Source organism: Toxotes jaculatrix, chromosome 4 (genome assembly GCF_017976425.1).
Source record: "Toxotes jaculatrix isolate fToxJac2 chromosome 4, fToxJac2.pri, whole genome shotgun sequence".
Classification (NCBI taxonomy): Eukaryota; Metazoa; Chordata; class Actinopteri; family Toxotidae; genus Toxotes; species Toxotes jaculatrix.
Window position 1 is genome coordinate 802,600 of NC_054397.1, and position 17,754 is coordinate 820,353.

Here is a 17,754-nt window from a genome sequence, read left to right on the forward strand (position 1 = left end):
GCTGTTTGTTCCCCAAATCCCTCCTCTCTGTCTCCTCGGGTCCTCTCCGCAGACTTCACTGCACCTTCTGCGACTGTTTCTAATCAGTGACTGGGCCTGTAAATGATTTTCATTAAAAGTACAGTAAAACTCACAAGTCACACAAAGATCTTTTTTCTTTGCTGCTCATCAGGAATCTACTGTGATTTTAAGGACAACTGGCTGAGTGAGGACAATACACTAATACAACCCTATAATCATCTCTGTCCATAACTGAGGCCTGAGACTATTTCAACCTTTTTCCAGCTGAAATCAGATGAAGACCTGGTTTTTGTTTTTTCTGGAATCTTGTGAATGAAACTGTTTTAGAAAACAGGTTTAAATATTCTCTCTGCGCTGACAGATTTTTTTTACACTTGTTTTAGGAAAATGAGACTTTGAGGACTCAGATGAAAACAGCAATGTCAACAGACAAAGAACATTTAGGCCAAAGCACCAAACAGACTGAATGAAACACAGAACTGGGACTGAAACAAAAACGAAATGTAAAAACATCAGTTAAGAGGGAATATGAGTGGGATGAACCCTGTGGACGGACTCTCTGTGGACGGACTCTCTGTGGACAGGCTCTGTGGACAGACTCTGTGGACAGACTCTCTGTAGTCAGTGTGTCCTGCACGCAGAAAGAAGAGGACGTGATCTCAGTGTGGATGTCCCTGTTTGTCCTCAGTGCTGCGCAGTCAGTTCAGCTCAGCAGAAGTCTGAATGGAGGGAGGGAGGTTCACGGTTTGCCTAGTAACACCAGCTGAATTCTGTGATTGGCTGTGACGTCATGTGTACCTGGTACCGGGCCTGGAATGCGCCGTAAGCGCTCAGCAGCTGCGCAGGGTCAGACTGAGCTTCAGCACTTTGTTTTCTTTCATGTTTTACACCCAGAATAACGTTTAACCTGCCGGAAAGTTTCATTCCGACTCGCTGCTCCTGATGTGGAGCAATCAACGTGTGGTTGAAAGGAAAAGGAAGGAAAATATAGAATTTATTTTTCACAATAAAAGCTGTGGTTGCAGCGCATGTTGAACTCCTGAAGGACTGTGTGTGCAGGCTGTCAGCTGAAGTCCCTGCTCAGGGGGTTTGGTATTTATAAAAGCTCTTCGGGTCCCTGCAGCCAGAGACAGGGAGAGGGGAAGAAGAGCTCTCACTCTGACTCCAATTCCAGGGATCACATCGGGATCACATGTCGAAGAATAGATGCCAAAGTTACTTGGACAAATTCCACATTTCGACTAAATTATATTCATAACAAATTATGCTCTAGAAATCAAGGCTACAACAGGTCATATTTTTTATAAGTTGTCTATTTTTTTAAACCCAAACAACAACAAAATAGAATCAAATGTTTGTTTTTGTTTTATGGACCAAAAGTGACCAGATATCCCAAATGTTAGAAACATCTTAAGACCGAACTAAAATAAACAGTTTAAAATTCAGTTGCTTTGCCTACTGTTGAATCCCACTGAACTAAAGTAATTTTATTTTTATTCTATTCCACTGCGTTTTATTGCTTACATTTATTTCCATTTCGTTTTTGTAATTTTATGTTATTTTTTTTTTCATATTATTATTACAGACTGTTATTATTTCGTGGGTGTAAGTAAAGTTCCCCACATTATAATTACATGAGGTTTTCTTTTCTCTTTTTCCTTCAGCTCTTCGTGTGACAGCTTGTTGTTCGGTGCCCCTGCTGATGACACGGAGTGATACCTCTTCTCTCTGCGCGCACACACGATCTTCGCGTGTAAATTCTCTGGATGAAGACAGAGGAACGGTGAGCATGCGCCCGAGGGGTCGTCGAAGAATCCAGTGAATAGAACCCCGGAGCACGAGCCGAGTGTCGGCGCTGACGTCACGGCCCTACATTGAGAGCTCGAGCTGAGTTGTAAGCGCGAGCTTAGACGGAGGCGCGCCGAGGCAACGGACACAACGACGATGAGCTCCGGTCGGTGCGACTCTGCCGCTTTCTGACGGAACATACGACCGTATTTTTGTTCTTATTGTGGGTATTTCTTCCTACACGCGACGTAAACAAGCCGACGGACATTTTGGAGAGACGTGCGTTCTCTTTGGGGAAACAACATGTCCTCCGCGGCGGTCGCTGCCTCCAGAAGGCAGTCCTGCTATCTGTGCGACTTGCCCCGCATGCCGTGGGCGATGATCTGGGATTTTACCGAGCCCGTGTGCCGCGGATGTGTCAACTACGAGGGGGCCGACCGGATTGAATTTGTTATCGAGACCGCCCGGCAGCTGAAGAGAGCACACGGCTTCCAGGACGGCCGCTCTCCGGGGCCGGGGAAGTCCCAGCACGCCGGGAAGGAGATCAACCACTCGGCCGGAGACCCGGGCTCCCGTCCCCCGCAGCCTCTGGACCGCTACCCGCTGTCTGACCGGCCGCCCAGGCTGGGGCCGGAGTACCAAGCGGGCAGGCAGGCCAACGGCCTCCCGGTGCCGAACGGATTTCCAAAACCCGACGAGCCCCCGGAGCTGAACCGCCAAAGCCCCAACCCTCGCAGGACTAGCACGGTTCCTCCCAACCTGGTGCCTTTGGTGAACGGCGGCATACCGACCGTGCATCCGCTCAACGGCCGCCCGGCTCAGATGGGTCTGCCCGGTGCTCTGGTCGCGCCGGGGCCCGGGGAACACGGCAAGCGTCCGGAGGAGCTGAAAGACAAACACAGGCCGGACAGCCTGTCGGACATGTCGGACAGCCATAAGGAGTGGATAGGCAAAGGCAAAACAGTGCGGGACCTGATGGCGCTGCACACGTTCGACAGCAGGTTTAAAAAGGACCACGCCGCCATGCAGAGGGTGATGGGATATGAAACCGGGGCCACTTCCTCAAAGACAGGTAGGACTAAATCTGGTTTTCCCAGCGCTAGAATATTTTAACAGGTGCTATGAAAACAGGAAATGAAATTGTGTGTCAGCGTATTTTAGCGACGGTGCAGGCTGCGTGCACACCGACGTGCTGCTGGAACGGACCCGTTCACCTCTGTGCACGAGGAGGTTTGGCAGAGGACAGCAGACGTTACAGACACTGCGTTCACAAATTTCCTGTCATTCTGCACAGAGGAGCACGCTGGAGAGTTTGTGTGTAGTGTCCTGTGGTTGTGTTAACCCTCCCTCTTCCTCTTCCTCCGCCACAGACAGGGGGAAGCACCCGCGGAGCATGAAGAGGAAGGCCTCCCCGGAGCCAGACGGCGAAGGCAGCGCCCCCAAGATGAATGGCGGTGAGGGCCAGCCGTGGCTTCCCTCGCCCTCCGAGGTCCTGAAGATGCCCCCGACCGCCCTGCCAGGCTTCTCCACCGCTCCCCCCTCCACCATCTCCCCCCACTCTCGCACCACGCCCCCTGAGGCTGCCACGGCGCAGAACGGTCAGTCCCCCATGGCAGCGCTCATACTCGCCACTGACAATGCGGGCGGCACGGGCTCACCTAAGGACGCCAACCAGGTACACTCCACCACTGCAGGTTCACGGCGGAACAGCGGCAGCCCCCTGTCGCCGTCCTCAGCCTCTCAGAGGAGGCTGGCCCAGAGGGAGGGCTCTGTCGGCACCAACCCTTCGGCTCCACACGCGCCCAGCAGCATGGACCCCCACGCGCCGCCACCGCAGAGCATTCCAGACTCTTCTGTGCCGCCTGGCAGCGTGCCGCTGTGCTGCACCCTGTGCCACGAGCGGCTGGAGGACACTCACTTTGTCCAGTGCCCGTCAGTGCCCTCACACAAGTTCTGCTTCCCCTGCTCACGGGAGAGCATCAAGCAGCAGGGCGCCACTGGCGAGGTGTACTGCCCCAGCGGCGAGCGGTGCCCGCTGGTTGGCTCCAACGTGCCCTGGGCTTTCATGCAGGGGGAAATAGCCACCATCTTGGCCGGGGACATAAAGGTCAAAAAGGAGAGGGACCCTTGAAATGTTCACCAGCTGTTTTTCTTGAACTTTTTTCCTTTTATAATCCGACTACGGCAACAACAGCAGGACATAAACACTCAGACCCAAATATAAATCATCCAGCGCGCCCCACAGAAACTGACGGACATGTACATATTGGAAACAAGGGAAGTGTATACTTCATAAACATGGCTGTATAATTTTTTTTGATTTTTCTTTTTCAATACATTGTGTTTCTATATTTTTGAAGATAAAAAGGTATGTACTCCTCATAACAGACTCTCCCCCATCACATTTGTTTCTTTTCAGTCTCGGTGTACTTTAGGTCTGGAGACAGTCCCTGTCAAACATAGAATGTGACTAATCTGAGCACTTGGCAAAAAATTAATAAAAAAAAAACAAAGAAAAATGCTTCTAGCTGTACATGTATGCACTTGTTTAAGAAAAAACTTGCCAAATACAGTTTCAGACCTTGTAATAATACCTTTAGTGTCTCTGTGGTTTGCTTATTTTCCATAATCAGCGAGCCAGGAGTTTGGTTGGAGAGTCACGGTCTGATTGTGAATCAGCCATGATGCAATACCTTCCAACAGGAACGAACCGGCTTCCAGGGAAGAGTGGGTGGACGAAAAGTCAAGGAGAGCGGCAGAGGCAGGAGAGATAGAGGAGGAGGAAGAGGAGGAGGAGGAGGAGGAGGGGAGGGGGGGGGGTGAAGGCCGGGGTAGAAGTGTGTTGCATAAACATTTTGTACAGTAAATCACATGTAGGCGGGCCGAGGGCCGTGAGATATGGAGGGGCCTAAAAATAGTCGGCCGTGGAAACATGATGCGTGTGGCTTGAAAGCGATGGCGGCGAGGTGTTTGTTGATGCGTCGGTGGTGTCAGTGACTCCCAGCGCTTCACGTGTCCCGTGTGACAGCATGTTCCTTCATTGTTGACATGTGAGAATGTAGATTTCTCTCTTTTCCTCACGGTGCTGACTGACACTCCCTCATGGCTCAGACTCAAAGTCACGTCTCATCGCCTTTTTTATTTTTAGCTTTTTTTTTTTTTTTTAACTTTTAAGAACAACCCGTGGCTGCAGATCAGGGCTGTTGTTGCAGATCGGGGCTGTTGTTGCAGATCGGGGCTGTTGTTGCAGATCGGGGCTGTTGTTGCAGATCAGGGCTGTTGTTGCAGATCGGGGCTGTTGTTGCAGATCAGGGCTGTTGCTGCCTGAATCCACACCCTGATCCCACTGAAAACATACCGGAGACGTGAGGTCACGAGCGGCGGCCCGGTGGGACTGTGAGGACGGGAGCTGAGCTCGCTCTGTCACGCTGACAGGATGACAGAGACGCCCCTGGACTCTGTCCCCGGGGACCGAATCCAAACAGGCTTCCTGCTCCACAACAAAGCTGCTTCATGAGACAAAATGGCTCCTGTCAGAGGACTGGGACGCGGCTTAGACCGTGTGTACTGTCCCTGTGGACAGTTTGTGTCTCTCGGCCTTTTGCGCGTTTGGCACGTTTTGCTTTGTTTGTTTATTTTTAAATGAATATTCTGCTTTAAACTCTGTGATTCTGTCACTCGTGGATATTTTCTCCGTCACGTTCGTCTGGTTTTGACTCGAGGAAGAAAAATAACACGAAGCAGGAGCAGAGACAGGCCCCTCCCTCCGAGTAAACGGGGGGAGGGAGGATATAAATACCTTGCTCAGGGGTCACGTGCTCCTCGGTGGAATTCCTGAGTCACCGTCCTCCCCCCTCCTCCCCTCCTCCCTCCCTCCTTCCTCTTCTTCTTCTGTCTCCTCCCCCTCTCTGCTGCAATAACACGCCTTCCTCTGTTCAAGGTTGATCACACAGTGAGTGGATGAATGGGGGCCTGTGTGTGTTTATGCCGGGGCCCCCGTCGCTTTCAGCCGCCATTCAGAGCAGCAGCCAGCAGAGAAACGTTAACCCTTTCCCGGCTCTTTGGCGGCGTTTCCTCCTCTGACTGCTGTTCACTGCAGATTCAGGTTTCAGCTTCTCTGCCCGACACGTTTCACTCCACATTTCAAAAGCAAAAAACTTCACTGATCTTCTTTTAAACCTGAGTTTTCACGTTTGTCTGCACAGTAAAATCTGCACAGTAAAATCTGCACTGTGAAGCTGGAGGAAACAGCTGTGAGGGACTCAAACAACGTGTTTCTCGATAACTGTGGAAATACAAACACGCTTTAACCCTTTTTCTCCCGTTAATCGTCTGAGTCCCAGCGTCTCAGCTGTGAAGCTTCTTCTTCTCTGGTTCATAACGCTGTAAACAGAACATGTTTGGGTTTTGGACTCTTCAGAGAAAACATGTCACGCTGCACATGTTAAACCGTTTTCTGACCATTCGCAGATGAAACCTTTATTTAAAATTCCAATGAAAAGCGTCTTTAGTTGCAGTCCTAAAAAAACATTCAAAACATCCCATAATAATGTCTGAGATTTCATGAGAGAGGTTTTACAGAGTTCTGGGTTCTGTGCCTTCCAGTCGGATTTAACGGGTCCAGGTCTGCAGACTGAGGGATCAGCGGTGTGTTTTTCCACTGATGAAATTCCTCTTACATTCTTTTTATATTTGACATGAAAACAATTTAAATCTTCTGATTTATTATTTCAGATTTTTATTCTCAGATTCTTTGCAGTGATGTTAGAAAACAAACTTTTAAATGGGATAAAAAGGCAAAGTGATGAGTTTGGAGGTCAGAGTTCACACTGTGTCAGTGAAACCATGTCTGTGGTAACTGCAGAGATGCCGTCGAAATGTCCCCGGTGTAAAGGGAGTAAGTGGACGTTGACTGAGACAGACTGAGCTTTGTCAGACCTGAGGTGTAGCTCAGCATGTTGAAGACGTCTCCGTGTAAATTTTAAATTTTCCTGTCTCCTGACAGGTTTCACTTTCACATTACGTTAAACAACAAAAACCCTCCAATGGGGTAAAACTTCAGTCTGCTGCTCCTTTTGATGTCTGCTGGCCAATCAGGCGGCCGATCCAAAGCAGACCCAGACCTCCGCCCTCTGTCAGGCCGGCTTGTCTTTGGTGTGAGGTCGGCCTCAGATTCCAGCCGAGCCAGCTCTTTTCTTTTCATCTCACCGAAACTCAACACCCAGAGGGTCCGAGGAGCCAGTGGCCTGAGATTAATGAGTTTGCTCATATTACGTGGCACACTGAGAGAAAAACTCTGGGTTTCTCCCCCTCCTGCCCCCCTCCCGCCCCCCTCCTGCCCCCCTCCCAGCCTCTCTCTCTCTCTCCCTGTTCCCTCTGTTTGTTCAGCTGTCCCTCGCCCACAGCTCATCTCCTCCTTCTCGTCCCTGACTCTGAAGTGCAGCAGAGGGCTGAAGGAAACACGTCTTGAACTGATTGGCTGCAGAGCAGCAAACACACAGCGAGCAGGAACAACAAGCTCAGCTGTTCTCACCTCCACGAAAAACACGCGACTGGCTGCAGCTTTACACGGACGTTCGACGAGCAGTGAATCATTCCTAATTTACCCTGATCGACCTTTTCACTGATTTCACACTTTAGCTGAGGAGCTACCTGGAGGCACATTGAGAACATGAAATCTGAGTCGTGTTGCCTTCCTGTGGGGTCACGAGGTGAATCCTGTTACATGATTCACTGGTGGGACATTTTTTTTACACACATGTATGAAGGAGCCTTCACAGAAGACAAACCATGACGGTGCAAGCACAAGAGCGAAGTCAACAAAAACCAGAAAGAAAAGTGAAGCTAAAAGTTTTCAGGTGAGTGGTTTCAGAGAGGCTCAGTCTGTGGACAGTGTCACGTCTCTGAGGACTGAAAGCTCTGAATCAGACCTGGCAGCTGGATGTGCGACCCTCAGCCGTCATGTGACCTCCACGCAGCTCAGCGTTAGCAACAAGTGCTCACAACCCTCGCATGCTATCGCGCTGGCTCCAGGGTTTTAGGGTGGTGTGAGCTTGTGTTTACCATGTGCTCCCAGGTCATTGTGTCCAAACGAGCTCGTATGGGGGTGGAGGGGGTGGAGGGGTGGAGGGGGCTCTCTTCATCTGGAGTGTGTCCAAAACCAAACGCTGTTCAAAAGGTCAGCCAACCCCTGCATGAGAAATGACCCCGGCTCAGGCAGGACACGCTGCAGCCTCACAATGGTCGGCCTGGTCCCAGCCATGTCAGCACTTTAACAAATCTGCCCCACGTCTTTAAAACACGACACCCCTCAGACCCAGGGTGTTCTTTGTCAGTATAAATGCCTGTACTTCGGCTGTGTGATACTTTTTCTCTGAAATAAATAAAAATACCCTCTGACCATCGTCCTCGTCTCAAACTGCTGGAATCGATAACAGAAAACAGAGAGAACGACTTTATTTACCAGGAAAACTGAGACACAGGAGGAAGCTTTGGTGGAAATTAGACTCAGTCACACAGTGTCTGCTGAATTTAGGTCAGCTGAACGCAGAGGATGTGATGACGTGATGTTTGTTGAATCTGCAGACAATCTGAAGACGGGGTGCTGATTGGAGAGGATGAGCTGTGTAACACTCAGTGTGCAGAGACACTGACGGCTTCAGATAAGACCTGTCACATGTTGTCTAGCTTCACTGACAAAAATCAAGCCTTTCACAAAGTGTGCGGGACAGGCTTTGATGGCCCACTGACAGATCTGAGACAGGAAGGAGACAGAGGGGACAGAGGGGACAGATTCAGTCCTCATCCAGACACAGCTCTGCTTTTTATCTTGTTTATTTGGTTCCATATTGTTTTGTGAACGGCACCGTAATGAGTCTGACATAAAAATCCCAAATCAGCAGGTGTGAACACGTTTTCAGATTATTTCATTTCATCACCTGCTCCAACATCACCTCGTTTTATTTATGTTCCACCTCACACAGGTATGATGGGTTCAGAGCTCAGCTCTGCTGTGGAGCTGATCAGTGAAGACAGGTGTGCATCGTTACATCAGTCTGAGTAAACCCGAGGCTGCAGGTGTGCTCTGATTACTCTTCCCTTCTACTCTGGGTTGATTTTGTTTATTGGGGAATGGCCTGTTTTGTTGCTTAAGGGTCTGAAACCCAGGTAACTCGCAGGTAACAGCCAATGGGGAAACTAATGATCAGAATTGTGTGAATCCTTTCCTGGGAACCATCCTCTGGATCGATTTGGCTCATATAACCACAGCTGGTGATCAATACTCAACTGTTAACTGAAAATAGTGGGGGGGGGCGGGGTTTACCTGGGTTCACCTCATCGCTGCGCTACATGAAAACTGTGAAGTGACAGCTGAACTCTCCAAAGCCCCTCAGACAGTCACTCCTGCCCTGACAGCAGCAGAAAAAAGCAGGAGGGGAGGAGGAGGAGGAGGGAGGGAAACGTGAAAGGTGTGTGTGGTGTGTTTGGGGGGTGTGGAGGTGGTGTATGGGGTTGTGGAGGGTCAAACTCAGCAGCTGCACTCTCTATAATTAGCCAGCGAGGCGGGCAGAGGCTCCTGTGCCATTAATCAGCGAACCCCCGGCAGCCAGTACCAAGAAAGGAACGCTGTGCTGTGTTGACTCTTTATCTGGAAAAGAGGTTTACGGAGCGAAGGCCCAAATATAGCAGCCAGCACTCGGAGCCGCGGCCCTGTTGCCTGGATATCCCTGCTGGAAGGTAAACAGAGGGGACGCTGGATTTGCCACGTCAATGAGCTGGCAGGAAGTAAAGGCCACAGCGAGGGAGGAGGGGGAGGAGGAGAAGGAGGGGGGGAGGCGATCCCTTTTATCCACACTGATACTTTATAACCTGAGAGCAGCAGGCTGAATGTTTGCTGGCTGGAGAGGCAGTTTTACAGTAGAGCTGAGGGTTCAGAAACAGCGTGCACCTTATCTGGCCGACAGTTTTATTACGCGGCAGACAGAGCCGAGCAAATCTGATACTGATCGCATCAGACCTGCAGAGATAAGCCAGACAGGAAGCCCTCTGCTGCAGCATCTGTCGGCTGGAAGCAGCATCCAGACCTAAAGCACACAGGAGAGACCTGTCAGACCAAGGAAGGAGAAGACAAAACACCTAAAACTGAAAGCAGAAACTACAGCACACACATAAACACGCTGCCTTTTCTCTGCACTGACTGAAAAGGCTGAAATCTGGACTTTGTGTGTTTTTGGATCCCAACCAAGATCTTTATCCTGTGAAGTGAGTCAGCCCTGAAGTCTGCTCACCAGCTAAGTGTCTCTGAGCACGGTGACTTTATCCACTGATAAACAAGACCCGTTTCCTGGTACATCAGAAAAGTGCCGCTGAGACACGGCAGCAGGACTCAGATCGTTAGGAATCATTAGAAATGATTCACCCTTCAGACACAGTGTTAACACTACTGACAGGTGAAGTGAAGAACACTGATTATCTCGTTACAGTGGAACCGGTCAGAGGGTGGGGTGGTGGGATGTGCTGGGAAAACAAGGCCCTTCTTCCTTCTTGTGGCAGGTGGTTGTAATTGTTGTGATCAGTGTTTTTAAAGCATAAAGCTGACTTTCATGCTAATGTTGCTTTTTACCAGAGCCCATTGTTTATTTGTGTTTCCTCTGGTTAGAATTCATCCTCTCTTCCTCACCAAACAACAGTTATCAGAAATAAATTATGATTTTGATTATTATTTTTATTATTATCACCTGCTTCTCTCTTTCCTTCCCACCAGTCAGAGAAACATATGATTGATTTTGTGTAGGATCACTTTGACATTGATAGTCTTGTTGTCCTTGATGTTTTTTTCACTCTGGGCTGTGGTTGGATAAAGTCTGACTGTTTCATTCATCCAGTTTGTCCCGTCACGTTTTCGGTGGAGGTTTTTTTCCTCCTCTTCTCTTAAGCCTTGTTGTTTCATGTGCTGTTTGGAAACATCTCAGAGCTCTGCTTTCTGAAGGGGAGTACTCCCATCCTTCCGGCCCCTCTGTTTAGCCTCAGCTTTGAGCGTTAGCTTTTAAATACAGTGTGGTTTGTGCTGCGCAGGGCGGAGCTGGGCTCTCAGCCGTGTTGGGGGGCCCGGATCGTCTTCCTCAGATCTGCTTTGTAATTAAATCTCCCCCGCGGCAGCACAGAGCTGCTTAAAGAAGGGAAGAGCCGCTTCCCTGCCAACCTTCCTCTGGTAAATGTATAACAGCTGCTCAGCACTTTCAGCCAGACTTGCTCAATATTTGGGTTGTTTCCCAAATCAAAGTTCAACCTTTGAACCCTCCTCCCCCTCTCGCGGCCCACCTCCCTGTGGGTGGCTGCTATATTTGATCTGAGCGTGCTGACGTCAGCACACCTCCTCTTATCTGCCCTTTCTCGAGTAAATGATCAGAGTCAGTGTTTTCCAGAAGCTTCTTTTGCTCACCTTTATATCCTGTCACAGCTGCTGGGTAATCACCACCGTGTGAGTCTGAAACAGAGAAAAAACATGAAAACAAAACATGTTTAAAACACCTTTTCATTTAAAACTTTTTTGGTTTTGCTTGATATGAAAACTGAAATTAAAAAAATTACATCCCGCTCAAGCAAAGTCGAATTCCATTGAAATAATTGCATCTTTCTTTTCATGCAGTTTGTCCATCTCATTCTTTAAATTTTGTTTTAAACATTAGACGTCTAATGGACGTGCAAACTAGGTATTGGACGTCAATGCAGTTCAACATTTGAACGTTGGACTAGTTAACTGTTTTGGACGTCATGTGGACGTCAAAGACAGGTGCAGGAAATTGACAGTATTAATAAATGTAATTTTTTAAATTTATGACAAATATCAACATTGTTATCAACATGAATATGAATATGAATATAGATTATTTATGATTAAACATTATTTGTAATAAATTATTTATTTATTGAGTACATGATATTTTGTTATTTTACATTTTCTGTTTTTCCTCTACTGGTTTATTTTATTTGATTTGAATCAATTAATTAATCAATCTATTTATTTATTTATTTATTTATAAGTCTTTTACCTCTTATGAGTTTAACCAGTTAACGCCACTCTGATTGGCTGAGGCAGGACGTCGTTATAGCCAACCAGTAAACGCCACTCTGATTGGCCGAAGGAACACTTCAAGCTTTTGGCGCGATTCGGAGAGTTTCGTCAACCGTCTCTGATTTCATCTGAACTGTGGAATAAAGTGTCCGTTCGGCTCTGTTCAGCGTACATCAGAAACCACCGTTTCCACTAAGCTGAAAGTAAGTTCGGTCAGTTTATGTCCATTTTTGTATTTATAGTGTTTTAGCGTTGTTGTTTTAAGCTACCTACACCTGCTGTGGCTACAGTTGGCAGTGCGTGTCATCCCATCCGCTAACGTTAGCTAAACACTGACCATAGTGACAATGGAATTGGAATTACTTGAAAACGACCAAAGTGACGTGTATTATTCACGTTAGTCGAAGCTTTAACGTGAACAAGCATTGTTCGGTCGCTAAGTCACTGCTCACTAACCAGAGCTAGGCTGGTAGCTAACCTAAGCTAAATTCACTAAGCTAGCGAGAAGAACAAGCTACGAACTTTATATCTAGCGGCTCCCTCCTGGCAGGGAACATGCTTTTTACATGCTAGCGAGCCTCGCGGTGAGTTCCATTGTTTTCAGTTGGAAGGCAGAGATGTATTAATCCAGTATTGGCAGTGGATGCACAGGCAATATATTTTTTTCTTAGAAATATGAGGAATTGGTGTACGTGTGCTGTATTTAAGTTCATAAGTTAAAGTATAAAAAAGTAAAACGTGTATTTTTCTTTGGTTCATGGAAATTGTATCAGAGTGAACTAACTCTGTACTGTTCTTAGTTTTTGGAAACGGTGGCAGAGTGAGCGCTCTCTCTGTTAATATTCCAATTCGCGTCTTTGCCGCTCCGCTCCGTTGCTTCAGTCAGTGAGTTCGGTCAGTAACAGAGATGGGCTCGTAAAGTTGGTTAATGTGGCTGCACAGTCTGTAATTATTATGTGTGTGTGTGTGTGTAGTTTTCAAAGTGGTATGTTTATTGTGTTGTGTTGTTAGCATTCCGAGTTAGCAATTACTGTACGAACAAGCTAACTTGCGCATTATTTAGTGGAGTTTGTTTGCTAGCCGCATTACATTTTGCGTAATGTGCTGTTGTTTAAGGTATTTGTGTATTTATGTAGCCACCGTATTTGTGCGTAAGGGTACGCGTGGTGAGAGCACACCTGTGTATGCGTTTCCAGTCACCTGCTGCTGAGACAATCAAATGAAGTTATAGGAAAATGAACTGAAACAGTGAAATGGGACTACGGTTATGCACAGAGTCTAGAAGCAGAATAAAAACAACGTCTAAAATGAGTTTAAATTTGACGTAGAAAAGACGTCCACAACGACCACTTTTGGACAACAATTAGCCCTTATTCAGAGGTCCTGTGGACATCAATACTGGACGTTCGGTAGACGTCGGTAAAAAGACGTGGCGTCACAGTCTGCACCTTCAGGGGACCAAAATTGGACGTGCAAAAACAACTTCGAAAAAACGTGGTTTAACCGTGTCTTTGCGCAGTGGGGTTGTCTTAAACACGTCTTCGTGTGTTTTTGTTGTTCATTCATGAATCAGATCAATTTAAAGACACACATCATATTATTCAGTCTGAAGGTGTAAGTCAGCTCTTTAACATGTTTGTTTTGTGTTCATCCAAACAAGATATGCTGTGTTTGTTGCTAAAGGTGCAGGAGCTGCTTGTTGTTCCCGCTGGACAGAGCTAGCTGTTTGCCTGTTTCCATTTTTTTGTGCTAAGCTAAGCTGCTGCTGGATTCAGATAGCTCCCAGACCAGCATAGCATGCTGCCAGGTGTCTACATACTTTTGACCATACAGGAGCATGTTTCCTGGTTCTGCAGCTTCTTGTCTGTGACCAGTCGACCTTTAGTCTGTGAGATACAGTGAATACAAAGTTTATCTGAGGTTTACAACATACAGCATGTGGCAATATCAGCAACTGATGTACTGTGTGTGTGTGTGTCCAGGCTCAGTGTGCGTGCAGAGTCAGGCTTTGGTTAGTTGTACAACAGCAAACACGAGGTGGGAGAAAATCTGCTGTTCTCTCCAGTTTGACTGTGTGTTGGTGTGCTAACGCTGCGCAGAGCACATTTAGCCAAATGTTAGTGTTTGCACCATGTGATGTACATGACTGTGTGTGTGACGCAGGCCCTGATGAATGCCGGCCTTTACAAACATCCGGCCGTCCCAGATCGATGTGGAGCACCGCGGCCCCCCACCCCCACCAAACCGGCCTCAGAGGGGAGGATGCACTGGATTAACATCCAGATGAGGAGGAGCTGTGCGTCGCTGCTGGGGCCGGGGGAGACGTTCCCCAGCAGACCGGCAGTCAGCTGATACCAGGCAAAGAAAACTGCTGCTCCAAAACAAGGACACACATTTTATTTTCTCCATGCTCCTGTTTCATGGGGGGGGGGGGGGCAGCAATGACTGGAAAACAGGATTTATAGTCTGGGTTATTTTCATCGGAGTCATGAGGTTTCCAAAGTGCTGTTGTTCCTCGTCGCGTTCCAGCAGTTTGTCACCTGGCTGACATGAAAGTCCACAAACCCCGAGGGACTTTCAGAGGAGCCTGAACCTCTGCAGCCTCTCCCCTGTGGGTGAACTCGTCATTAGCCAACCGATCTCTGTGTCTTGGTTTCAGACTTCACACATCAGCGCGACATACATCAGTGTCAGCACCAACTGTTACAACATGTGGTGCAGAAGTGCAGAGAACAGTGACACGTTTCTGTGTTTAACTCTCTCAGATTTTTCCTCTGACAGTGGATTTACAGGCACACAGCTAATGATGTTAATATTTTTACACATGTTGTTGACTGGAAGTCACGGCTGTGTCTGATTGGCCAGATCACACCTGGTCATAGGTCACAACACCAGGACACAAGATGGATCAGATATTCCTCTTATTCTCTCCTGTGGAGGACTGAAGGAGACCGAGCCCTGTCTTTGTCTTCTTCTTCTGCATGATTAATGTGGTCCCCCTCCACCACGCCCCACTGCTGTCTATTTTTAGATGCCCATGTCAGGGAGTACCAGCTTCCTTTGTTGGCCACAATTCACATGATGGATGAAATCATCTGAAAATCCTCCTCCTCCCTCCGTTTCCTCACACACTCTCTCATTCCCTTTTCTCTCTCCCCCTCCCGGCTCTGATTAAACCACAAACTGGGGCAGTGAAATCCTCTTTTTTCAGCAGGGACTAAAAAAAAAAACAAAAACAAAAGCCACAAACTGCCTGAGCTGCATCTGAGAGTCTGTTTTTTCTTCACGTCCCCAAAACTGGATTTTGAGTGATGAAGAGAAGGATGAAGGGGAGGATGGTGAGAGTGAGAACAGGAAGTTAGTGCTTTCATGTGTCTGCGATGGTGAGAATCACCTGACAGAGCGGGACGAAGACTCAGAGGTGAAGGACGTGACGTCACGATGCAGAAGACGTGGGCAGGAGCGCTGACACGCTGACACACGTTTCAGCAGGACGCTGCTCGGACGCACAACTCCAGGATTGTGTTTCTGCTTTTCAGAAAAACTGATGAACGTAAACTTTCAATCAGAAAATGACAATAATCCAGCAGCTGTTCCCAGACAACAACGTCTCTCCAGCTTCTGCAAATCCCCAGATTACATTCAAGTGCAGTTTTACAGAGCGGATTTTTACGTGCAACACCAGCATTTTCAAAACACTCGCTCTCGATAAAATCTGTGCAGTTTATTTAGGATTAAGATTAATAATAAAATCAACTAAAATACAGTGAGACACAGAAGACACATCAGTGTCTCTCAGACTCTCACTGTCTCCTGTGAGACAGCTGGTGTTTTTCAGACTTTAGTCTCTGAGCTCGTTCATTTCTGCTGTGAAGGCGACGGAGACGTTTTCTGTTTCATTTTCAGATGTAAAGTGTCATCAAAACGTTTTATCGTGACTTTAACGTTCACAGAGTCACAACACTGGGTGGGGACGACCCTCTGACCTTTAACCCTGTGGCCTCCACCAGCACCTCGCCGGGTCACTGAGGGTGTCACCAGTTTGCTGTTTGCTTTTCTGTGTGTGCGTGTGTGTGTGTGTGTGTGTGAGCTGTCTGACTGTGTAGGTCACATGGATACAAAACCTTGTATGAGTGTGTTACTGAACACACACAGACAGACATAAACACACTTGTGTTAGAGCAGATTTGATGTACTGAACTTTCCATGTGCTGTTTGTAATATAAAGAAAGTGGAGCACTGTGTTGCTGCTGTGTGTAAACAACGTCTCACGCTGTGTTTCTCTTCTTCCTCGTCAGCGGCGTTTCATCTGGCAGAGAGGCGGAAGCGGAGACATGTGTTTCTAATCCCGCCGCAGGTCAGAGCCAATCAGGCGGCTCGACTGATCGTTTCAAAGGCTCTGACACAGTAAACACAGGCACAGCGAGATGAAGCGAGCGTTTACCCCACAGCTCGGCTCACGGCTGGGTGGATGGAGGGTGGAGCCGGGGCGTCTCAGTCAGACATCAAAGTGCAGCGACTGCTCAGATTTTCGACCTCCACCACCTCGAACCTCCGTCTCTGAGGGGAACCGCCGGATTGGTTGCCGGGTTGGCGACATTTGACCCCTCACTTCCTCTTCACTCAGGGCCTTGAGCTGCTGGGAAATTCTCACAGACACGTTCATCAAGTCAGAGATTTAACTTCAGACTGAAACGTGAAATCTCGTGTGCAGATCTGATTGTTACATCAAACACCACCAACACCGAGCGAAAGGAACTGAAGTGATCCAAAGTAACCTGAAAGGAAAAGTCCAAGACTGGCTGGCTGGCTAAGTGAAGTAAAATGATGTGCCATAAATCAGCATTGGTGCATCAGGCATCTGTCTTTGGGCTTAACTCTGGTTTTCACAAAACGGGGGTAGATCACCATGGCAACAGATGATACATCATGTTACCCAGGGCGACCAACGCTCAGTGAAGCCAGGTAAGATGTTTTTCATGATACAGGCTTTCAAACCAATGTCTGGTTGCACTTCCTGTACGTTCAGAGGTTGTGTGCACAGGAAGTGTTTTTATGAAATGAGGCATTATAAATGTAAACGTGATGGTAACCGATAGGATGAACCACCAACAGTGCGACGGTAACGCCCCGGTTGTTGAGTCAGTGGTGGAGTTGTAGATTGTGAGCGGAAAAGGCCACAGCAGCTGAGGTGACGGAGGAGGTGAGCTGGTGGATGCTGATGGAGAGGCGTGGTCTGCTGCTCCTGCCGTTACGTAACCTCCCGACCTCGCAGATCAAAGGCTCTTCCCTGTTTTCTGCTGCAGGCTGTGAAATACGACTTTATTCCTCCTCCCACCAATCTGACAGCTCCTACTATTACCACTGTGCACGTGTGTGTGTTGTGTGTTGTATGGCCTCTGGCTGTAGCTGTATATATCTCTCAGCTCAGAGTGTGGTGTTTAAACTTTGCCTGCTCTTCCCTCTCGTGTTGTGTAAGAGCTGCAGCCCACACGGCCGAGCGGAGAGCCAAGGAAACGAGCCCCGCGGCGTCCAACGGGACAGGAACCCGGAGACACGAGGAGGGAGGAGACGGACGACTGCCGCTGCTTTCATCACAGTTAAAGGAACAATCCGTAAAACCCTGCTTTTGCTCAGTCAGTCAGTGTCTTTGCTGCAACAGGAGTCAGACATTAGGTTCAACCAGGGGCCAGCTTTTGGTAAGAGTTTCTGAGGGAATGAAACGGAGCTCGACCGGTTGTCAGCAGGTTGCTGCAGCTGAAGATGTTTGTATGAGTTTTCTCAGCTTCTCCCTGTAAGAGCGCTGGATCCCCTCTGACCCTCTGAGCAGCAGCCGCCGCCGCTTTCCTGAGGTTCATCCTGTAACTTCT

General features: G+C 48.2%; 1 protein-coding gene across 1 annotated transcript; it reads left to right on the forward strand.

Moving 5' to 3' along the window:
- Positions 1–1,867: 1,867 nt before the first annotated feature.
- Positions 1,868–4,402, forward strand: irf2bp2b (interferon regulatory factor 2 binding protein 2b). The gene is made up of 2 exons (XM_041035423.1): positions 1,868–2,881; positions 3,180–4,402. Exons 1-2 carry the CDS (start codon positions 2,113–2,115, stop codon positions 3,938–3,940), a joined length of 1,530 nt encoding a protein of 509 aa, XP_040891357.1. The 5' UTR covers positions 1,868–2,112; the 3' UTR covers positions 3,941–4,402.
- The last annotated feature ends 13,352 nt before the right edge of the window (positions 4,403–17,754 follow it).